The sequence below is a fragment of the Lepidochelys kempii genome, chromosome 5 (genome assembly GCF_965140285.1).
Source record: "Lepidochelys kempii isolate rLepKem1 chromosome 5, rLepKem1.hap1, whole genome shotgun sequence".
In the NCBI taxonomy this organism is placed as follows: domain Eukaryota; kingdom Metazoa; phylum Chordata; order Testudines; family Cheloniidae; genus Lepidochelys; species Lepidochelys kempii.
In genome coordinates this window covers 110,356,529-110,381,806 of record NC_136384.1, presented here as the reverse complement: position 1 = coordinate 110,381,806, position 25,278 = coordinate 110,356,529, and the positions used below count along the sequence as shown (strand labels likewise).

General features: G+C 38.8%; 1 protein-coding gene across 1 annotated transcript in view; it reads left to right on the top strand.

Annotated features, from left to right (window-relative positions):
- The window catches only part of BNC2 (basonuclin zinc finger protein 2), a 393,119-nt gene extending 380,531 nt beyond the window's left edge, over positions 1–12,588 (top strand). Inside the window, exon 6 of the mRNA XM_073346265.2 lies at positions 11,866–12,588. Within this exon, the coding sequence (XP_073202366.1) occupies positions 11,866–12,526 (661 nt within the window). The 3' untranslated portion in view covers positions 12,527–12,588. The remainder of the gene's footprint in view (positions 1–11,865) is intronic.
- Positions 12,589–25,278: the final 12,690 nt, after the last annotated feature.

Genomic DNA, 25,278 nt, shown 5'->3' with positions numbered 1-25,278 from the left:
GCAGTCTGTCTTTTTTATTACCAGGCCTTGACATTAGCACTCCAAGCTATATTAGCATCCATTTCAGCAGTTCAGTAATGGTATTAAAAAAACACTTAACTTCAACGGTGAATGGTTGTATGACAGTACCATAAAAATCCACATTAAAAAAAAACGTATGTATTTGTCCCTGCAAATTATTTTTCACTTGTTTAACCACTTCAAAACTATGCTCTCTTGACTGGCATTTGCAAGGGCTCTTGCCACAAGGAAAGCTTGCAGTGGAGCTGGGAGGCCACTCCACCGACAAAGACATAAAGGGAAAAATCAAGACATTTTTTAAAAAAGGCAATAGGAACAAACAAACAAAAAAGCCTACCAGACAGGTAGATAACCTTCCATTTGTCAACAGTGGTAGGACTGGCAAACTCAAAACATCTAAAGTTTAAAAAAAAACCCTCTTTGGCACTTGGAACATTTCTGGGATTTCATTTTGAACCCACCACTCTTCAAACTTGGGACAGGAGCCTAACTACCTTGGCACTGCAGCACACTCATAAACGACTGCATTAGGTTCTAAATTTTGATTAAACATTCTGTAATTAATCAATGGCAGACATGAAGCAGTTGGCAAGGTCCAGAGCTGCAAAATGTTTAAGACATAAAACATTACAAAGTAATTAGAATGTGCTCCTTCAAGAGAAGGATTGCCTTCAATAAAGAGGTAAATGATAGCATCATGTTTATTGTGGACGTAGGCAGCCAGTGCAATATGATAAACTGCAGGAGATACACATATCAGTAATCATCCACATTATTAGTGTCATTAATCATAATTCTAAAAATATGACAGCAGCAGCCAACTTTTTGACCAATTTTGCCTCTGCCTGTTGGCCGTTATAACTTCACTAATAGACTGCAGAGCTCCTGTGCGTGGCAGTTTGCATTGGGAATGGAAGGTTAATTATATTTGAGCTGCTGATTCCTTCTCTCTTCGGAGAAGACTGAGCACTTTGACAATCCCAGGAGCTCACTGCTGTTAAACCAGTAAAAGTACTTTATTGAAATTTTCTTTGTTGGTCAGGAATGAGTAGATGTTTCAAATGAGATATAAGCGCCAGGCTGGGATGGCTGCTAATGTGTCTTGCTCCAAAATAATCCTTGGACAGCAAACTGAACTCATACTTCCCTTAGATCTCTTTGCATGGTCTCCTGTGGCTCGGTAAAAAGTTGAAAATTTAATAACCACTGACAATGGTATGTATGGAACAATCTCAGAGGATTGGCATTGCTGAGGAGTTGGGGTTTGAGTGGAGAGAGTTGGTATGATTGTTTAGGATAATCAGCTATCAGTTGACCTGAAAGTTGTACTTTATTTAGTAATGTAAAATTACTAATAGGAAAGCCCTGTTGAAATTCCACATAGTGTTTTGTTATGTATCTCTTCTGGTTCTATATAAATAAATCCAGCATTTTTAGATAACCAAAGCAGGGTGAATAGTGCATGAGGATTGGCTCTGCACTGAAGATAATAGAATAAAAGAACAGCAGAATAAAATCACTGAAAGGCTTGTGAACCTTCCAAGCAAATCTGATCTAATGTGTTGCTTTGCACCAGTGTCTTGACAAATATATATATTTTGGTTTCAGGAAAGACTGAGTTTCACTTTGAGATTTTGCATTCACTCAAACCTGAAATTCAGAGTAGAATTCATGGGTGAGATGTAAAACAGAAGAGACAGTTTGCACAAATTCCTTCAAACCCATTGCATTTTGCCTACTGTGGTAGGGAAATAAAATGAAAAGAAAAAAATGACTGATTATGAGTGTTGGATCATATAATATTTACAAGGATATAATTTGTATATATAATATTTACAAAAAATATAATTTTAAAAATAAATGTCAATTCATGTATTATTTGAACAACAAATACCTACAGGAAATCTGTATTCTTTAAGGGTTAAATTCTCCTGCACAGAGGGCCAGCACAAAACCCTAAGTACCACGTAAAACGTGGTAGGTGGATACGTGGTGTATAGGATCTTGTAGGGCATGCTCCGCATTGGGAGGAATTCCACCTGAAGGCTCAGGTAGAGTCTAGTAGCAGTCTAGGACAAATGGCCTGATTCTAAATAGTGCTGAACACCAACAACTCATGTTGAAAGATTATGCTCCAAATGAGGTTAAATTCTGGCTGTGTAACATTTTTATAATTAGTTAGCTCACTTTGGAAATGTTTAGTGAGATAAATCTTTTTAATGTAAACTTTCTTCACTAGTCCAGATATTAGACAAGAGTGCTGGCTATTTTGTCATAAGACTGCTTCCAGGCAGCTGGTAAGGTGTGAGGTTGAAGTGTTACAATGAATTTATATCATTTCTGAGTAACTCTGGCAAATACTCCAGTGGTTATGCTTTTCATTTGTAATATCTTTTGATCTTTAATGGGCAACAATAGTTATATATTAAGAGTGTGACATGACCTTGATGCTTCTGAGCACGCACAGCTGTTGTGAAAGGATAATTCTGTTCATTCGGTAAGGATCGTCTCACTCACACCTCAACAGGTATGTCCTGAATTATTGGGCCTTTCAAGAATCCCCAACCTGTCAGATTTTACTAAAACATGGTATGGGAAGAAAACATGGCAGTCAGATATCAATTCCATATTTAACCTGAGCATCCACTCACATAGTCAGCCATTCTGCCTTCCCAAATACCATCTCAACATTAACATTTTTTATGCATTCCACAGTGATGACAAATTGTTTTTTGACTCTAGCTCTGGATTAAGTATGCAAAAGGCATGTTTGCCTCTGCCAACAAACCAATAATTCTCACTAACATCTTCAGAGTTACAACATTTATAAAGTTGCAAAGTGGAGTAAACAAACCATCTGTTTGGCTTTACCATATATGTCATGCTCTCTTATTAGCATATTACGATTCATTTAGTAAACAAAATTGGTGATTTTGTTCATGTCAAAGTTATGGGGAGCTTGAAGATGATTAACATTCCTGGGACAGGCACATTAATACATTGCTTCCTCTGCGAAGTTAAATGGCTTCTCAGGAGAATCACCCCTTGTTGACAAGATGAGACTGTCAATTTTGTTTGCCTGCCACATTAGGGGCCGTAAGGGGATGGCAAGCTCTGAGAAAGAGGAGCAGTTTAGGCAGCATAATTCACTGCGAATTCAGAAAAGAAGTCTAATTCTGATAAATGGTCGACCCCAATACATCCTACCTGTTATTACAACAGACGTGCCGTATCTGTGCAGTAAATTAGTTAAACCCCTAAAGAGCTTGGTGGGAGCTTATCTTCAAGTGAATAATTTGAGTGTAGCGGGAGCCGTCTTCGTGACCAGTGTGAATGATTTGTTTCATATTGAAAGGGATTGAAATGACTGGGTTCCGCATCTTTAATTTGCGAGAACTTGCTTGTCCTTCATTTCCTACATTTAATAAGCACTTCTTTACTTTTTTTTTTTTTTTTACTAGGTGCTGAACTGTATTTTACCTTTTGGATTTTCTTCCTGTGAAAGGTTAATATTTTCAGATTCTACACAATTTAAAGCCTCAAGAATCAATGTTATTGCCCAGGCTGCTCATATTAAAATCACCATAGTTTCAAACCAAACCAAACCCAAGGCACATTAAGCACAATCAGATAAGAAGAAAACAGAATCTGCTTAAAACTGAAAATATCTATGTGAAATCCTGGCCCCACTGAAGTCCATGGGAGTTTTACCTTTGACTTCAATGGATCCATGATTTTAGTGTCTTTCTGATCTATGTTATGTTGGCTTGGATGGATGGAGGGATTTTTTTTATTTTTTGTGTGTGTGTGTGTAAGACAGCCAGATGGTATTGAAGAGCAACTTAGACAGTAGGAAAATTAGAACTGCAAATGGAAAAATCATTTCTTAACCAGATTCCAGGTGCTAACTAAATTCTAGGAACTATTTTCTCATTCATTTTTAAAGTAAATAGGGGGAAATGGCTACTACTTCCTTCTTAAAGAAACATCAGAGCTAAGGCAAAGACTTTCTCTCATAACTATGCACACTGCTATGCTTAGCCAAGTTTTTACTTCTCATGCTTTGATTTTAGCTGTATGAAACCCGGCATTTTCAGTGTGCAGAGATTTTGAGAAAGAAAAAATTGGCTTAGCATATGTTCGCATATTCTGGGCTTTGTTTTGAGTTTCAGGCTCAAATAAACATGGAAACTGAAAGTGAAATTTAGGCAAAAAACTACAAGTCGTCGCCTTGTTTGGGATCAAAATCACGTGAAATTGCCAACTTTTAAACAAAACCATAAATCTTCATTTATAACCTCTGGGGCAAAGAGGATCCATATGGAACTTGGCCTTATTTGTTCACACCAACAAAGAGAGAGAGGAATTATTTATGGTGGACTAAGGGGCTATAACTAGGACAAATGGGATGGTACAAAAGTAAAATTTAAGCTGAATAACAGAAAAAAAATTCTAATGAGCTGTAGGCAGCTATCAGGGTTGTGAGTTCAATCCTTGAGGGGGCTATTTAGGGATCTGGGCCAAAAATTGGGGATAGGTCCTGCTTTGAGCAGGGGTTTGGACTAGAATGACCTCCTGAGGTCCCTTCCAACCCTGATATTCTATGAAAAAAGTTTCCCTAGAGCAGCGGTTTTCAATCTTTTTGAGCTGAGTGCCCCATTTGAGTTTAAAAATTTGGTTGTCTTTCCCCGCCCAACCCAGACAAAAAGAGGTTAGTCAGGGGTGAACGTGGTGCTCCCTCCCCAAACCCCACTGCATGGGTCTGAAGCCCAAGCCACATGGCATCGCCTCTCACCCCTCCAAATATTCCTAAGGGGGTGCACCCCATAGTTTGAAAACCTCTGCCCTAGAGGAACAGTGGAAATCTCAGTGGTTGGCTGACAAGGCACTGGAACATGTCCTCATGGGAGATGGATTGAATAGCACTGGCAAAAAAAAAAAATGGTCTTGATGACCAGGTAGATTATCTCTAGCTTCTAGGAAGTGTTTGCAAATTGTAGCAAACATTCTGACAAATCTGTGCTGAGTTTTGATGGTGTAATGAAACCCCATGTTGGCTGAATGTTGTATGGTTTCAGGTTTCATAATAAAATATTAGCCGCTTTCTAGTTATAAGTGATTGATTAGTACTATTGCCTGGAAACAAGAGGGATTTTTGTTATGTTGTGTTTTAATGTAATAACCCTACAAATATTTTTTTATCACGTTACTTAATGTCGGGATCACTTACAGTAATTTAAAGCAAAGCTGTCCAAAGAGTCAAGACCCACTGCTGCAAGCTACTGAGCATCGTCTGCTTCCATTGAAGAAGTCAGGTGGTGGCTTTGCACAATACCTAGTTTTTGGATAAAAGAAGCATTCACTTTCCAATCTGCACAATACAATTTCCACAACATTCAAATGTCCATGAAGGGTGAACTTCGTCCCATGTAGACGGGCAGCCCTGGATTGGACCTAAGTGGTATATAGGCTTTGTATCAAGCCTCCACACAAAGGTGAATTTCTCCCTGTATTATTAATTCCCTTCCACTTCAAAAAAACCATAAAAAACATTCATACTAAATAAAAATAAACTAAAATAAAGCAGTCATTACATTTTTCTTTCCAACGAATAGATAGTAGACAGAATCAGACTCATTGGCAAGTGTTGAAAGGAACTGCTGAAGAGTACCAGACTGGATTTATGAGCTGTATAAATGGCATGTGCATTTAATTGACCATATTTCTTAGACTTATAATCCCCTTTCTTTTGTTGATGCATAGTGTATCTCTTGCAAGTGAACCAGTAGGTGGGGTGGAACTACAGTGAATTTTATTTATGGAAGAATATTTTACTGAATTTCAGAATGAAAGGAAAAAATTACCACAAGTGGCATCACAGTCATATAAGATAACTGTCCATAGTCAATACAGCTGAGGGTTTCACAGAACTTCCAGTCTGACAGGGAAAAGGTGACTTGGGAAGTTTGATAACATCCCTGCATGTCCGCAGCCACAGATTTCATCTTTATCATCATCATCATCTTTTTAGCAGTACTGATTCATTCTTAAGATTGTTGAGTTTAGACTGCAGAATTTCCCTCTGGTGAGAATTTGTCCACACTCTTCTGTCCACCATATGACTAATTCATGAATAGCTATATGGAAGAAGAATATTAATTACCCAAAAAAACTAGAGCCATTATGGGCTTCATAAAACGATTAGAACTTTGGTAAAACACTTTTGCTATTGTAAATAGCATTGTACAACATGGGGGGAGGGCAATCCGTTTTTACAAGGAAAATTATTCAAAACGGAAATGTCTATTAGCTAAGCAGATACATGTACACTTTTTAGTATAGGACTGTTTTTTAAAATCTCAGGTCCACAACCCCTCATTCTTCCTCCTTGCCTGAGATTGGGTAGACCTAGTTTCTGTGATTGGTTGGTATCTGTCCTTTGGTGATGCTCTTTGACCTTGTATTTCTCTCTTTGGGTCTTTAGCTTTCTAATTCCTTTTATTTAATATTTATGTTATAGCAACACCCAAAGGTCCTGATCAGGATCAGGGCCCCGTTTTGGTAGGTGATGTGCAAATGTAGGGGAAAACATTGTCCCTGCCCTGAAAAGATAACTAAGAAGTCAAGGAGCAGACAAATGATGAAAGGAGAGAGAGACAAATTTGCTATGATTTTTCTACACACATACACACACACACACACTTGCCATTTGTATTTATTTTAGTTATGTAATTTCATAAATAAATACTAACTATTCCAAACTGCCTTGCAGCCTAGCCAGTGGACATGGTTTACTTTCTTGCAGACATTGTGTCATGAGAAGTTATATGAAGGAGGAGTGGGTAGTAACCATACCGATCAGTTCACGGAAAGCATTTCATGCTTAAAGGATGATGTGGAAGAAAGCACAGGTATTCAGGGAGGATCAGTCAAACAGGTGGCACTCAAAGGCTTGCATGTTGCAGAAGCAGAGGATAACATGTTAAGAGTCGAGCATAGATAAGCAGAGGGGGCAGAGTTGTGAAGGATCTTGAAGGTCAGGATAAGAAGCCTGAACTTGATGTGGTGCAAAGGGTGGACCCACTGGAGAGATCTAGCAGGGGTAGTGATGTGATTCGAGTTGCAGGTAAGGAAGATAAAAATAGCAGCAGCTTCTTTGTGAGGGGTGACACGGGTGACGGGGAGTCCAAAGAGGAAGAAGTTGCACTATGGAAGACCGGAGGTGATGATGACAACAATTTTAGGACTCTGCTTATTCCTTCCTCTCTCTTTCTGTTTATGCTCTGTGCTTTTGGAACACTGCCTTTGCTCATACACTCCATTCTGAATTTGTAAAATGCCTTTCACCATGGCTTTCAACACAATCAGTTTTGCTTCCAAGCCCCACTCTCTTTTACCTATTAATACTAGTGCCTTCCTGCTTCGGGGCCTTCTCCCTTTTTATGCTGCTAGTTTCTTCCAGGCCTCTTTTCCCATAGGCTCTCCTCTCTGCTTTCATATCTTCCTTCTGTCTCAGGTCCTGTATCCTCAGCCATCCTCACCCATACATGCATGCTGGAACACACACACAGACATCTGGGTCACCAGACTTTCTTTGCCATTGAAGCTCTGGAAACACTAAGGCATTCGTTCAGGAAAGCATCTCTATTCAGGACGCTACTCAAACACCTTCTTAAGTTCTGTCCTGAGTTGGGATCTTGCAGCACGCTGCCATGTTCTTAATGCACTGGACAGGAAAAGAAAGGAATGTAGAAGCATTCTCCAGTGTAATGTGAACTCATTTTATCCCCTTTCCTATGCCACCAATCATTCACCCCTGACAATCTGAGTGGCTGGCAACTTCAACACAGAATATTCCAAATTCTAGGAGCTTTAACCTCTATGGCTTTGGTTTCAGCACAAAATTTCAAACCCACAATGTCCAAATGAATGCATGTTTTCCCCTCATTGTGCTCCTCTGATCCCTAGTGGAATGTTTTTGCATATGATATTTAGGAGCATTATTAAACACAAATGAAATAGATTAAGAAATTAATGTAAAATAATCAATTCTTTTGAACTGTGGTTGCATAATGGAAATCGACTGCTATGAATGAACTTATGTTCCGAAGTTATGAACAGCAGAGCTAATGCACTGCCATGAGTTCATCTTTATTATTGCATTACACCTGAATCTATTGATAAAGTAGTTTTTTTTTTTAAGCTAGGGATGGCACTTAATTGAATAAAAGTCAATGTAATTATATTAGGAAAAGCCAACAGTACTGCTGACAGCGGAAAAGGGACACTGCTGAACAGAGTGCCAGAACATGTCCACACATTTCTGCACATCGTTTAGCTGACAGATATTAAAGGCTGGTACATAGATTAATTAGATTACTGATTGCCACTGCTATAAGTGAGAATTGAATCAGGGAGGCATCCTGCCCTATCATAGCATCAGTGGGATTGTGTCTTTTCACAGATCATCCTCAGGAAAGCATATGTCCATTTGGGGTCTCAGAGCATCCTTTTTAACCATGTTAATTTATTGTTATCTCTTCATTCAATGAATTTTGACGTTATTTTCACTACACATCTGGCTGCTGTTTTCCCAGCAGCGAATCAAGGAAACAGTAAGTGCAGATGTGTGAGAAACAACAGACAGCTACAGTTAACCCAGCCAGTTTTACATGGCAGCAAATTCCCATATTCTTTTTAGTGTGAAATCAAGGGTTGGGGAAAGAAGTAGGAGAAATGGTAAGAAATAAATCCAGAAGAGCATTTCAGGAGTTTGCAGTTAGCTGTTATTTTGATAAGGACAACTGTGCTTTTACACTCATGCAATAACTCTGGTGATACCCTAGCTGCTTGTCAGCTTATATAGGCTTTCACACTAAGCATTTCCTATGCCATGCTTAGCAACTTCCACTTGGAGTCATCTGCCATCTGACACTGGAAAGGCAAGGAACAACTGCGTTGAAGCAGGAACTATAGGGACAACTTTTGTTTATCATTTATGTATGTGTACACTGCTTGCATCTGTTTAGAGCTCATTTGTGGATGATGATGTGAATTTGCTTTGTCCAATTTGATTTATGAATTTGGATTGTGTGGCTGATCCAATATCCACCAAGACAGCAGTGTAAGTGAGATGATGGCTGACAGAAAATGATCTCACAGTCAAGACATTTTTTAACCTGTATTTTATCGTTTTAAGATTTTGTTTATTTTTTAAACCAGATATGTCTAGATTGGAATGTGAATTTGTTCTCTCTCTCTTTCTCTCTCTCTTTTTCTCTCTCTCTTTCTCTTTTGTGATCTCGATTTAGCAAAAGATTAGAAAGCTGATCTTATCACAAGGTAAGCTCAGCCTTCATAAGTGCAGTGTGGGGATGTATATAATACACTTCTGTGCCTACGAAAAGCAACCGTACTATATTTGCTTGTGTGAAAAGTGTGTTTCCCACGTGGGAATAGAACAATAAATGCTTTCCACTTTTCTTTACCCTTGAACATACCTCTCAATCCTCTCTCATTATGAGAGCTCCATTTTGGACCCAAATTTACCTACATCCTGTGCAGATCTGGTTGGAATAAAATGAAGTGCAGTATCAGTTTGACATCCGATCCATCCTCAGTCGGAGAACAGTAACCTGCACTTGCAGGAAAATGCGGTTGACCATTTCTATCTCTAACTGTTCACATTTATTACTGTAAATTATGTACAACAGACATGATGAATCAAGAAACAGTTGATAGAAAGTTAAATAAATTAACCCCACATCATTTTAATGTTTCTGCATTAGTATTTGTCTTATGACCCATACTGAGTCACTGTATCATATTTGGGACTTCAGCTTATTGAGAGATATGCTCTTGTGGGATTTCTAAAAATGAAGTTTCCAGTTAGGAAATACTGCCCATATCTCACTTTTAATTTTTTCTTTTGATGTTATTCTAGGACCCGAAAGTACAGAGAACATTGGGTCATTATGTACCCTCTTGTCCAATTTTGTATCCAGTACTTTTTATCTTTTTGTTTGTTATGCTATTCCATTGATAAATCCTCTCTCCCCACATACAGACTCTGATCTTCAATTTACAATGCGCAGGCAGACCTGGTGAGCCCGCATGTTGTAAATTGTAGGTTCGTGTCCTTAGTTTGCAAACTGAAAATGTTAAGCAGTGGAATTTCACTAATTCTTATGTCACACATTTGAAATTCCAATCATTCTCCCCTCAAAATATCGGTCTCATCCTACTTCTCAGCAATGGTTCAAAATCAGAGTAATCTAATGTGAGGTCTTATAATTACTAAAACTTTATTTTGTATTATCGTAATTAAAGTGAAATATTTACCAGACATACTTTCTGTGATGAAGTGTTTTGATATTTTTATCATGTTTGTTGGTTTACTCACTAATTTTAAAAATTTTCCAGTCATTAGTGCAAATCAGTGAAGTTCTACTGTGCTTAAAATCTATAGAATATCTAAAAGGCTTATATCAAAAATGGAGAGTAAAATTCAGTGTTTAAAATAGGAGACTATATTTCACAATTACTGAGATGAAACGTTATGTTTCATTGCATATAAAGATCCTTAATTCTTGAAGATAAGACCCCAATCCAGCAAAGCACTTGAGAACATGCTTAACTTTACGCTCTTGGGGCCTGATCGAAAGCCCACTGAAGTGAGTGGGAGCTTTCCCAGAGACTCTTGAATAGTCCCACTGACATCATGCTTAAAGCTAAGCATGTGCTTAAGTGTTTTAATGGATTGAGGCCAAAGTCCTGTGCATTCAGCCATAATTTTTACTGAAAATTCTATTGCTTGAGTCATTTCAAATTACACTGGACCAAGCACTAGGAAATATATTTTGGAGGACAATAACGCTGCTTTGACAGGAGGATGGACCAGATGACTTTGGGTGAGATTTTTAAGAACATCTAGTGGCTTTTCTTGACAGTGCAGCAGTGCACACTAGAGGGCTGTAAATTGTAGAGGCTCTAAAATGTGTGTTCTAACTTCCCTACATGTAGACCCTGCTGAGGCACTCTAAAAGGTACCTAGTGCGCATTATATAGACCTGTTTGAAACAGTACTACATAAATGTACACTAGGAACCTGTTTGTTTGTCAGCGGGGTCTACACAGGGTACTTAGAGCACAACACTTTAGAGAGCTCTTAAATTTACATCCCTCTGATGCACATTGCCACACTGTGTAGACAAGCCCAAATTGACTTTCACTGGGACTTCTGCTCCTAATCCCCATAAGTGTTTTCCATCTCGTCTGGGTCTGATTCTGATCACCCTTATACTCCTTTGATTTGTGATTTTCACCAGTTTTAGTGAGATCACAATCAGGACCTGGGACTACATACTACCCAATTGTCTTACTCTTGTGCTTCTCCTGTACTGTGGGTTTTGGTTTTTCAGGGTTTATGGGTTTTTTTCTTCCTTGAATTACTGTTTCTGAAAACCCCATTTCAAGAATCAAAAACCGTATGTCACGTTGTTTATTAGGCTGAAGTATGCTTTCAACCGGAAACATAAAGGCTGCAGCCACTGCTGAGGCTAATGATGATGGGTGGTAGCGGGAAAATAAAGTAGGGTGGGTTGTGTTTTTGTTTTTGTTGGAAGGGGTTTTTGTTTACTTTGTTCTGTATTTTTCATTTTGTTACAAATTTCTCTTCTCCATTATATGAATGAGTGGATTTTCAAGAAACCAGGGGCAGCAGTAGCTTTCCATTATAAGTTATTGATAAATCAGAAATGTATGTTTCATGCTTGGCAACTATACATTTAATGAAAAATACTGTACATTTTTTTCTCTTTGTTCCCTTCCTTCTTCTTTTTGCAGGCACAGTGCTAACATAAACCTGCACCGTAAACTGTTGACCAAAGAACTGGATGACATGGGACTGGACACCTCTCAACCTTCTCTTAGTAAGGACCTCCGTGATGAATTTTTGGTGAAGATCTATGGCACCCAGCATCAAATGGGGCTTGACATAAGGGAAGACACCTCCTCACCAGCTGGTACTGAGGATTCCCACATGAATGGGTATGGAAGGGGCATGTCTGAAGACTACATGGTCCTAGACCTGAGCACCACCTCCAGCATCCAGTCCAGCAGCAGTATCCATTCCTCAAGAGAATCTGATGCAGGCAGTGATGAGGGGATTCTCCTGGATGACGTTGATGGGGCAAGTGACAGTGGGGAATCTGCACACAAAATGGACACCCCTGCCATAGGTGTAGGTATGGGTTCCGACCTTCCAGGATCCCTCATGTTCAACAATGTTTCAATGAGCAACGGTGGGATAATGTGTAACATTTGCCACAAAATGTACAGCAACAAGGGGACCCTCAGGGTGCACTATAAAACGGTGCACTTGCGAGAAATGCACAAGTGCAAAGTCCCTGGGTGCAACATGATGTTTTCCTCTGTCCGCAGCCGAAATCGGCACAGTCAGAACCCTAACCTGCATAAAAACATTCCCTTCACTTCAGTAGATTAGTTTAAGGATGGACACGCAAATGCCAGCTCTCACGGAGGGCCTACCATGTTTGAACTGCCATATACAGTATATATATGTGTGTATGTATATATATGTATGTGTATATATATGTGTGTATGTATATATATGTGTATATATACACACACACACACACACACACACACACATATATATATATATATATATATATGTAATCTTTTTCTTTTTTAACAAAAGGAAAACACCAGGTGCTTTTGTTTGTTTGTTTTCATTTTCCTTCGTTGGGTTTGGGGTGGGGGTGGGGTGGGGGTGGGGGCAGGGGAAGGTTAAGAAGGGATGGAATCTTTAACTGGGGGTGAAATACCCTCAATAAAAACCACAGAAACTTGCAATTAGCCCCAGTTTTGTTAGGATATTCTTGGTCATCTCCAAAGAGACAAATTGTTCTACCCATGATTATTGTCTGCAAAAAAACAAAGAAGCAAAAAGAGGGTGGGGGGAAGAATTTCTTGGTTATCATTGTGTACTTTAAGCCGTTGGGAGAAACTTCTACTAAGCATGGCTGTTACACTTGTATATATATTGAGCCTTGAGAGGCCTATGATGTAAAACAATTGTATTGATGGTGGTTTAACTCTCTCTCTTTTTTAATTTTTACAGTTACATCCAGCTGTTAGATATGCAGAAAAAAAATAGTTTACTGGCTAGCTCTATTCAATTTATGTTAGCTTTAATGCACATTTTTAAAAGAAACACGGTCTTGTTTTAACTACCTGCTATATATAAGTAATACAGAGGGGCTGGCATGCTTTACAGTACCTGATCTGATACAGCTTTTTTGTCTTGTACTATTACATAAATCCAGTCATGCACTTTTTTCATACACTACAAGGGGATGTGTAATAATATCCATGCTTTTTTTTCCCTTAAACTATTGCCATATTTTCAGTAAGTGTCTTTAAAAAAAACACACTTAGATAAAAGTGGTCTGGTCAGTATGGGGCATGAATGCCAAACAAAAAGTATTAGTATTTAGTGTTAATACAAAAGTGCCAACTTTGCACAAGTTTTCAGAAAAGAAAATATAACTAGTTACTCACTATAAACCAGAGGCTGAGTTTTTGGCTAATAGAAAAATGCTAGGGGAAGAAAAACATAAAGAACACTTGGTGCTTTTTTCAAATGTCAAATATTATTAGAATCAACAGTGCATCTTTATTTCTTATATGTTACATTACATAAAAGGAAAACAGAATTATGTGGTGTGAATCAGTGGAGGCATTTCCTCTGTTGAGCAAGGATAATATTGCAGGATATAGATGCCGAAATTACTTACTGCCGAACAAAGCTAGATACAGTGAATCCATTCTGGTGCTCCTTAGTCCCGGGCTTTTGTGTTCTTTAAAAAAAAAAAAAGAAAGAAAAAGAAAGAAAGTCTTAACTCTGTTGTTCTGTAAAGTTGTCTGATTTGCATTGGAAAGTGCTGTAGTATGATTAAGGCATGTTTTATAAAAGCAAACAAAAGACATTAATGGCAGAAGCACTTAGAAGCACTGAAAACACATGCTGGACTTTTTATTGGTTACCTTCCCTTTGGATAAATTAGAGGCAAAACCAAAGCTATAGTTGTGTTAATGTTTTGTGTTTTACGCATATGGTTCATCAGAGAAGAATGAAAGTAAGTCCAGGAGAGAGAGAGAGGGAAGAAGCAGTTGAGAGAGACAGAGGGAAAGGCTGCCCTCCGAATCTTTTTTTGTTTCCGGTGTTTACACATGGTGCTTGAGCTGGTAAACCGCACTGGCAGCCTAAGCTACCACAACATACTGACTGAATGATGATATTTACTTAAGTTCAGCCTACAGCCAAAACCATTAGGGTGTGTGTTATAGACTTTTTTTTTAAGCCAAGAAATATTTCAGCATACAATGCTCACTTAAAGACAATGTATTCCTTTTCTGTATTTAATGGCCTAGAACATTTCTCTTGTTATGCTGAGAGTCAGAAATGCTCCTTTGTTTCAGCTTCAGGTTGTTTTGATTTGTTGTGTATTTTGATCATTTTGTCTACGTGAGCATTCACTCCTGTTAAATTTGCCAGAGGAAACTGTTAATATGGATCCTTTCCCTTTAGGATTTATTGTACATTTCAGTATTCCAAAAGTAAGACTCAACAGATAATGCAGTGTTTCCATTTGTAGAAAATAAAATTTAAAAAATACTTCTAAAGAGACTGAAACATGCTTCTATGGGATGTGTTATTTAAGGCGAGCTTCTGGTCACTCTTTAGTAATGTACAGTGAGAAAAGACTGAAAACATCTGTGGATTCCATAGAAACTATATGAAAAGTCCAGTGTGTCAGACAAGAAATATGTGTCAGACAAGAAACCCTAAGCAGTTTTTGCTGACTTATTATTTTACATTTTTTCACTTTTCCCCAAATTCTTAAATATTTTCCTCGTCAAATTAAGTGAAGAGGTTTTATGTTTGTACATGTCCAGTATATTTTTGAAAGAGGGAAGTTAGAACAGTAAAGGTGAATTCTTCTCAACATATGAACCTTTGTAGTGTTATCTGTACTGCACTCCTGTCACAATCCTAAACTATTAGGAACCAAGCAAGATGGAAAGTTTGAAAGACAAAACAAAAATAACTGAATATCTACAGAAAAACACTGTTTTTGAAGTATGTATGGTATAAATAAATATCTTTTTTTAATGAAAAACACATTTGAGGTATATAAATAATTCTTTACTGGATGAATCACAGTTCTGCATTCTCATTTTACTCTGTTTCTGCTAAAGGTCAAATGGTTTTGGTAAACTAGTTTGGAAACTTAAACATCATCAGCAGATCAATTCAGCAAATGAATTACACAGAAAATGTCTGTTTATTACACAAAATGAAACAGGATGTTAGAAGAGTATAACGGATCAGAGACAAACCTCTGCAAGTTTTTATAAGCCTTGCAGTCCTGTTGTCACGACATCCTAAACTAATCCCCTATTGTGCTTAAGCATTGTAGGAGAAGATGACTGTTTATAGAAAAGCTCAGCATTCTTCAGTATCACCCTCCCACTCCTTGGAGAGGATCTTACATGCTGCCATATCTAGACGTAATTAATGTATTCCCCCAACACTTGTGATGGCTTATGACAGTGGTTGGTTTTGTGAGGACACTTAAACTCCCATTGAACTGAATGAAAGCTTTTTCCCCCCCATGCCGCTCACTAAGAGTCCAAAGTCATCAGCAATATTCCTGTGATAAAACTTGCATTGTTTGAAATTTTGTAAAAATCCCAAATCCCAAGGCGTATCAGTGGCTTGTGTAAAATGAGTTTGGTCTTAATCCAGTTTCTAGTGGACATCATGGGAAAAAGCCCACCGTAGCTGGCATTAGCGGGCATTCTCAGCAGAGACCATGGATGGAATGAGTATAGAGACTGAAGGTACTGTCTCTCCAGGTCAGGACTGAGATGCATTGATGTGGGGAAGCTTGCACTCCTGCCCATGCTGTAGTTGTTCTGTGACTGGCTCTTCAGTTTCCAGAGCTGTCAATCCAGCACCTTTCACACGAGCCTAAATTGGCATGGTGGGGGAGGAGGGAAAGGAAACACTTCAGTTTACTCATTTCAAGGAGAAGTTGCTATATCTGAAAAAGTTATGTTCTGGTAGTTAGTGAGCACGTGTGCTAAGTTACTTTAATATTTTGTTCATTTCAAAATAGATGTATTTTTTGTAAATATCAAAGGGGCTTATTCCACTGTGAGGACTCACTGCATACTAAATCTCCTTCTTTAAAGAGAGCCACTTCTTGTCTGGAGCTTGTGTGCTTTTGCTGCTGCTTTTTTTTTTTTTTAAAGAAAGCATCTGATACCAGATAAATACTATGTTCCTTTTGAATCCCTGGTATTAAACCATTTTCGAGAGAGAGGCAGTGTGGTTGAAAAGCAGGAGCCAGGAACTCCTGAGTTTTGGCACTGTCTGTCTGCTTTGGTCTTGGGTAATTCACTTTACTCGTCTGTGAATATGGTGATAATAAATAATAATACGTACCTCGCAGGGGTGTTGTGAGGATTAATTAGTTGTTTGTAAAGAGTGAACATAAGTATGAAGTAGTATTATACAGATTACCATATTTAGATCATGTCTGTGAACTAGGTTTCAGCCTGATAGATGTTGAAATGGGTGAGCTTGGAACTCTCCCTCCAGGCCCATGAAAAAGAGGTTGATAATGCAAAACCCACCCAACACTTAAAGTACAGCAGGCAGCCTGGTTACCTTGTAATAATGAACATGTACTGCAAGCACTTGGTCCCAACTGAATGTGATCAGTTGTGGAAGGTTTAGGCTAACATGCCTATTTAGCACTTACACATTGCTCTAAAAAAAACCCTGTAAAATGTTTTTCAGGAACCCTGCTCATAAAAATTGACTATTTCCCAGGGAAATTTAGACACTTTCCAATTGGAAATTGTGGACAGCATTTGTTCTGTATAAAATTCACATCTTTTCTTTCTTTCTCTTGTGGAAGTAAAACTCCATCTCCTCCACTCATTCCAGAAGAATGTAAATGTCCCTTCTCCCATTCTCCCCCTCCCACATTGCCAAACAAGGAACTGATCGGGGAAATAAGTCAGGTCATGCCCCAACATGCAAAGTGTGTGCCTGGGCATCGCAAGAGCTCAGCTCAGGATCAGGCCCGACATATTTAATGCTGGAAGGGGGACTGCATGACCCCTATCTGTCTGGGTTTACCCTGTCTGTCTGGGTTTTATCTATCTAACTTATTAAATACAATTAAGTATCCAGCACAGTTTGTATAGTGATCAACATTTTGTTTGAGCCATTCCAAAGATAAGGACCATCCACAAAATGAGCGATCACGATTTGAATTCCAAAGCACACTTTCCTTCAGTAAGTCTGATGGTTTTAAAATCTAAGGACTTGGGTTGGACCCTTTTTAGCAGTAGTATATGGCACATCAGCTATCTTAAACTTACAGGACGTCTTTTGAGAAATACATTTGCTTCCACTCAACAAATTCCCAAAGATTTTTCACTGTTTTTGGAAAGGAAAACGTTTGTTCAAGAAATGTACACATGCTCCTTTAAATTTTAAATGCCAACTATTTGTTGAAATAAAAAATAGAAGTATTCTTTCCTCTGACCCCCAAAGACTGTTTTCTTTACTTCTCTTTGTTTAGGTATATTAACAGAATGTTTTTTTTATTTGAAGAAAAGGTGAAAAGTTCTCTGAAGTAGGTGCAAGAAAGCAGCTGGAGTTCTCTTTGGGGAGAAGGTGAGTGGCAGATGCATGATGGCAGCTGGTGTGTGTCGGGTTTTTTTGTTTTTTTTCAGAGTAACAGCCGTGTTAGTCTGTATTTGCAAAAAGAAAAGGAGTACTTGTGGCACCTTAGAGACTAACCAATTTATTTGAGCATGAGCTTTCGTGAGCTACAGCTCACTTTATCGGATGCATACTGTGGAAACTGCGGAAAATTAATTAATGTCTTCTGCAGTTTCCACAGTATGCATCCGATGAAGTGAGCTGTAGCTCATGAAAGCTTATGCTCAAATAAATTGGTTAGTCTCTAAGGTGCCACAAGTACTCCTTGTCTTTTTGCTTTTTTTGTTTTTCTTGTGTCACCACTTTGCTGCTATAGTAACACAACAAAACAGTGACTTTAGAGCTACTTTGCTAGATAAGGATCAGCTTATCCCCTGTCAGCCCATGATGAGCCTCTCCCCGCCCAATGAATATGAAAGGAACTTTTTTCTATGCCCAATTTTTTTTTTATTTCCACACAGAGCTACATCATATGGTGGCCTGAACCCTTCACCCATGTGTCAGCATAGTACATGTCTGCTCCAGCCCCATGGCTTCTCTCTCGGCATCCAGCATTATCACACCCTATAAATGTGACAGAATGATACAGTGACTCCTATGCATCAGTATCATTATTAATTATTATTTTCCTAAGTCTTTGCATCATTATCCTCATTATAGCTTGTTTCTGGTCCTACCATCATTACTAGTAACAGTACAAAAAAAAAAAAACACACCTTTGTCCTTTTGGTCAAGCCACTGGTCAAAAATTTCCCAACACTAAATACTATGATGTTTGGCATTAGCACTAGGGAGAAAAAATTCCTTGGCTGCCAAGGAGTTAAAAAAAATAAATAAAAAACAGATGCATTTTTGGCAAGTCCACTGACTTGTCAGCATTATTGTTCATTATGATGCCACTGTATTTTTTTAAACAGCAACATACTGTAGTTGTCATAAAACTATTTTTCCATTTCTCTCCTCTAAAGTGTGGTGTTGTAAATTCATGTGACCTTTACTGAAAATAATAAATACTTTTTTTTATATAATATCTCAAGACAAGGCCTAGTTTGTAACAAATAGTGGCCCATTACAAAACAGGGAAAAAACTGAGCTGAGCAGCAAGAAGCTTCAGTTCAATTTCACCTCATATCTTTCTAATAACTTACTTGTCACTTTATTACCTTCCAGTAATGTGAATGCTGCTGACAAGACTGTCACACTAACAGCAGACAACACCCTCTCTTCCTCGGCCCCAGCTCTCCTGGCTACTTATTGTGCTGGCCCTGAAGGGACACAAACTAATAGTGTGCTTTCAAGTTCAGCACTTGGCCATCAAATATAAAAGGATGTGTAATTGCCTGTTTATCCCTTGTGAAGGGGAAACTGAGTACAAGAACTAGGCTTTCCCTCTGAGTTCCCTGACATGCACGCGCTCGCTCTCTCACACACACAGGCACAAATCTGCAGTGAGAGGAAAGGAGGTCCCATCTGGAGTTCTTCGATTTGTCTTTGGGAAGCCCAAGGCTGCCACTGGCTGCTCTATCCAGCTATCAGGCAGACAGTAACAAGATGACTTCTTAACAAAAGGTCAGCTGAGAAATGCTGTCTGTGATGCCACTTTTGTCTGCTTATGTAGAAACTAATTGCTTCGTATCATCATCATCAAACCACGATGTGCCTGTTAGAAATAGGCACATAGGCTTGCTGCAGGTCTCACTGTTTAAGTTAGATGGTAAATTGGATGCATGCTATTTTTCTGGATTAGCTCATTCTGTGGCAAAATTTATTAGGGCAAAATTCTCTCAGATCCATACAGGGAGTGCCCGTTCCAATCAACCATTCTGCCCCAATATGCACATCTCATGTTGAGGTCAGTGGGGATCTCCATGACAGAGAGACAGGCACTGCTATCTGATACGAGGAGAAATTTGCCCCAATTTTTTTTTTTAATTAAAAAAGGCATTGACAAAACTATAGATTCAACTTCTCCAGTGAGGTAATCAGGAAAGAAAGCTAGTGGGAGAAAATAATTCAGAAAGCTCTACCATATATTTTTTTTAAACTTAGAATTCTAAGTTGAGGAAGCAAACATTCTTGGAAACTAGACAAATACATTGTCCAAGACTGCTCTCCTTCCTTTAGCTCTGCTTATGTTTTTTTATCAAAACTAGAGTTTGCTTGAACACCATGTGAAAGCTCAAGATGCTGGAGGAATAATTGAAACATAATTTTCTTGTAGTGTAATTAGAATATATATTAAGAAATGTTAAGCCATACTTTCCTGTAGCACTTATGACCAAGGTTTCTAGGGGCAGTGATCACTGTAATTTTCAATGGTACAGGAGTTCATGAAAGGCCAGTGCAATACCTACAAACTGAAGGTTGGATTCAAACAAATCATGGAGTGGTCAATTTTAACACTATTTTGAGCTTTATCAGTGTATATTTATATATCATTTGGCTATTGTATGGTTTTAGCATTGCAGCGAGGTGATGACTAATTGGAAGCAGCTTCAGTTTGCAGGTCCTTGATGTTAAAATACTCGTCAGTTCTATATTGCAGTTTGGTTCTGATTGCAGTAGAGGCAATGTCCCTCACTATAAATATGCTAAGGCCTTTTAATGATCAGACATAAGGTCATTGATCTTTTCCTTCCCCCTCTTTCCAAGTCCATCAGAAATTTTAACAAGGGACAAATTAACAGGCATTTTCTGAAGGGGTGTGAGCAAGAGGGGACTGGGCTATTCATTTCCTAAATCAAAGGTTGAGTCCAAATTGTGCCCACACATCAATCCCACCCTGGGGTTACACTGCATGTAAAAGGAGGCAGAATTTAGCCCAAATCAAATAAGCAAATGCGTAATGACCAGTTCAGGCTAGAGTGGATCCCTTCTTTTGGTAGCACTGTTGAATGCTATTTGTGGAAACTGAGCACTTTCTGATCAGAGAAACATTTTGGGTTCAGGGAGCTTTTTCGTGTATGATAGTGCATACATGACCCCAATGTGACTGACAGACCTATATCTTAACAGTTTTAGAACAGTCTTATACTGAGGCTATAAAAGGCCCAAATTGTATGGAATGTGGCATATCTGCCTGTATGTTTCCCCCCAAGCCCTAAATCACACAGGAAGCTTGAATGAGCATACCCTGTATTTCTAATGTGTTTACTAGCACGTTTTTTTCAGTTGATCTTCCTATTTCAGATCTTTGGAAAACAAAGTATTTTGTGAAAATGAAGAAGGGCATCCATTGTAAATATACCTCTTGAGCAGAGAGAAACACTAGCTAAGTGACGCATAAAGATTTTATAAGGCGTCCATTGTCAAACAGAAGGTTGAGAATGATCAGATGATAATGCATGGTTAGGATGGCAAACTCATCAATAGTTAATCAGAATCTGTCCATGTCTGTTATGGAATGCAAAAGACTGTGAAAGGTGACTCTAGGGAAACAGTGGCACTGGTGATTGTGTGTTGTGTGTGTCTGTCTGGGTGAATGGATGGAAGAGGGTAAAGCTGAAAGTTATGCAATCTCTAGTCATAGCCCTAAATTGTTTTATTAGGTGCCTGTCTCCCTTTACCCTGACCACTTTTACATTGGTAGAAGAGAATGCGTCCTTCCTGTCCCAGCTGTGAAACGGTACAGTAGTTGTGTGACTTGTGACTCTAGAGGCATTCCTCTTAGTCTCCCAGACAATGTACTGGGTAAATAGGTCGACTTGAAATGTATAAATTAAGGTTGGTTGGTTGGTTGGTTTATTTTTTGACCATTGTTTAATTAGGAGGGGTTTTTTAATATGTCTCTGTACAGTTATCCAAACCCCACATTTTCTCCTTTCCCCAAACACTTCACCTTCCCCCACAAAAAATAACACAGCCACCTGATATCGCTCCCTTTGGGTTTGTGTGTTCTACCCATATGAACGTTTACAATTTGTAAAGTGATTATGTGAATGAAATGTCCTAGTATTATATGTTTATCTGACATGGCTGTCTATAAATATAAAATCCAGTGTGCTGGTTTTTTTTGTGCAAACTTTGGTTCATGTGTCACACAAAGAGCTTTCCCATCATGCAGTTGTTTCCTGATGGGCAGCATTCTCTGTGTTCCCTGGGTGGTGTGTTCTCAGTTTGGGCTTACTGTCTCTGCTTCTCTCAAAAGCTCGCCATGTTCTGTGCTCCAGTGCAATGTATGTATATTTGATTCAAACCTTGAATGCTTTCAGAATTGACTTTTCGTTCAAGTTCAACCTGGGTTTGTTTGACCAAAAGTGGGCAACTCACATTCTGGTTTTATCCATGAACTTCTCAACACAGGTGGTTCAAACCCACCATGAAAGGGGTTTTTGCTGTATCTGGGTACTTACAAGTCTTCTGAGGCTCCTGTCTGCAAGCACATTTGTTGTTTTATTAGTGTTCACTAAGAAAGGTCACATGGACCAAACTAAATGGTATTTTCCAATATAGCCGCTAGTTCTGCTTCCAGTTCTAGCAAACTAGAAACATCTGAATCTGACCTATTGGTACACACTGAGATTTCAAGCATTGGTAAACTGGATTTGAACCTTTATGAATATTGGGGCCTCTAACTCCGCGCATAGCAGTTCAGTCACACAAAAAAGCCCATGAACCCTTTTCTAACTGAGCACAGAAGATTTCTCATGGCTCTGGTACATACGCTCGTTGTTCAGTAACATGCCAGGTACGTTTGGGGGCTGGGGAAATGTGCTTCTTCAATGTGGCAAAACCACTGCTGTCTTTCCAAGATAAACTTGTTTAATGGACTTTACTGTTGCCAGGCACGTGTTCCAGCAACGATAAGGTTTTTGGGGGGTGAACAGTTTTGCAATCTTTAATATATTCGCCTTTTTAGTTTTTCTTTTTGTTCTCGGTGTGAGTGAAACATGAATGCTCTGCTATCCTGCCTGCAGAACCAAAGCATGCACTACAGAATATAGCTGTACCAGGGGAATTGAAAAGCTTGCATCACGTTGATCTAATAATCATGACATTGGTAGCTTCATAAATACTGTATGTACCCTAAACAAGTTTTTTCCATTAGTAGTCTGAGGGAATTAGAAGTCCTGTTTTTAATTTGATATTTCTTCTTGTATTTTCTGTACTATAACTGTCCTGCAGTATGTCTTTTGCATAAAATGCATAAGGGTTTGGGGATGTAAATGGAATTTTATTCATATTTTGTCCAAATACCTCTTGTAATTTGTATCAAAATTCTTGTACAATTTTTATATTAAAGATTTATCAGTCACTGACTTCTCTCTCCTTCTATCTGTTGTTAATTTTAGCATGACTCTCAGCTTTTTACAAGTGTATTTGTAGTACATATCCACTGAAGTATGCTCACCTACACACAAACATGTCTCATGTTATTTTGAGAGCTGTACACAACACTTACGGGGTTTGCTCATTTTATTTGGGAAAATAAATTAGCATTAACCTTGAACAGAAAAAAAGGAATGATTTTTTTTGCCATGAATATCTTGTTTTCTGGGGTTCTACAGACATATCACCAGTTAAAAATTGATCCTTTCATCCTTTACTTTCAATATGTTCCAACTGCAGCTGATTGATTTTTTAAAAAGTATTATTTTGAATGTTTGGGAACAATTTCAACTAATTCTAGTGCTAACAGTTCACCACTCTTTGCTATCATTGGCTATTCTCAACCCACCGCACCTATCTAAGGTTCTTATGCAGCTCTCATTACCATGGTATCTGAGTACATCACAATCTTTAATGTGTTTATTTTCACGGCACCCCTATAAGATATGACAGTGCTATTATCCCAACTTTATAGAAGGTGAACTGAGGTACAGAGGGACTGTGACTTGCCTGGGTCACATGGGAAGTCCATGGTACAGCAGGAAATTGAACCTAAGTCACAAGAACCCTAGGTTAGCATCTTAGCCGCTACACTGTCCTGCCATTTGTAGAGAAAAATGTGTGTTCAGTACCAGTACCCTGTTAATTAAGCTGGGAGCTTCAGTTAGAGATTCACAGCCCTTGGCAAGGGCCAAGTGGAGGTGGCAGGGGCATGTTGGCCATGTCCATCTCCTCCCTGACCTGAGCACAGTGATCTAATGTGGGGCCTTCAGTATTACTACTTGAGGATTTTTCTCAGGCTCCTTGCTGCTCACCTTTAGCTCCAAATTGCAGACATTGTGGGTGTGTCCTGGGGTCCAATGTCAGAGTAAAATAAGTTAGTTTCATTTTATTTTTTTAAGAATCTGTTCCTTTTCTGCACTGGTGTGGGCAGCCACTGCAGCTGACAGAATGACGACAATATTCTTTCAGGGTAAATGCTTTTGTTTCAGTTTGTATTCTCATGGCACTAATGATTTCTGCATATTGTGCTTGTTATCCAGAAAGCAAACAAGCAGATGGAGAGATGTCCCATAAGATGGTATTTCTGTGTGTCTTACTATGTTTGGAGGAAGTGGAACAAAGAGGCCACATTACCGGCACATCAGAGTCAATGTATTTGATCGTGATTCATAATAATTCTCTTTACCCAGACATTCCTAGTTGAGAAAATAACACAACTCTTTTCTTTAAGAGCTCAATCTTACAAGCTGCTGAGCACTCTGGACTTGGTCCAACAAAGCATTTAAGCATGTGCTTTAAGCATGCAGATGGTCTCAAATTCTTTCAATGGGACTTTCAATCCATAAGTGCTTTGCTGGAGTGGGCCAGAATGGTCAGCACCTTGCATGTTCGAGCCTTCCACAATGATGGCCTGGGAGTCAGGACACCTAGGTTCTATCCATGGCTCTGCCACAAACTTCCTGTCAGAACTTGGGAGAGCCAATAAACTCTCCCGTTGCCTCAGTTTCCTCATGACTAAATAGGAGATAAGACATTTTTTAACCTATCACCAGATCTATTCTTTTACAAAGCATTTAGCCCTAAAACATATGTTTCCCCTCACTTCCCCTAGTTTTCATGTAGTCTATGCCCTGAGCGGCATTACCTACATAGACAGAATAAGATGTCCAATTTTAGCCACTAACAAAAGCCTTGAGAGCTTCTTTACTCATTTGCCTGTTTTTCATCACTGCCACATAAACAGCCTAATAAGGAACTGAATGGTTTTAATCTATTACTGGCTTCCAGTCGTTAGCTTTTAGATCCCTTCTATGTGATCCATTTTCATTTTTTTCTCCCCCCCCCCCCCCCCCTTAAAGAATGCTGCAAGCAAATGCCACCCTTTTTAATTTTTATAGGGGGGAGAATAAGCGGGTGAGAAAAAGATTCCCCAAAGTTGTTTAACCTTTAAAATTAACCTCTGTTGAGGCATGTGGTTATCCCCCCATGTTATTAAATGTCATAGATGTGTTAATGTAGTTCTGCATAGAAGCCAAGCATAATTATAATCTTTTCATCTGTCATAACACATCTATAATTGGCATGAATTCCCCTCA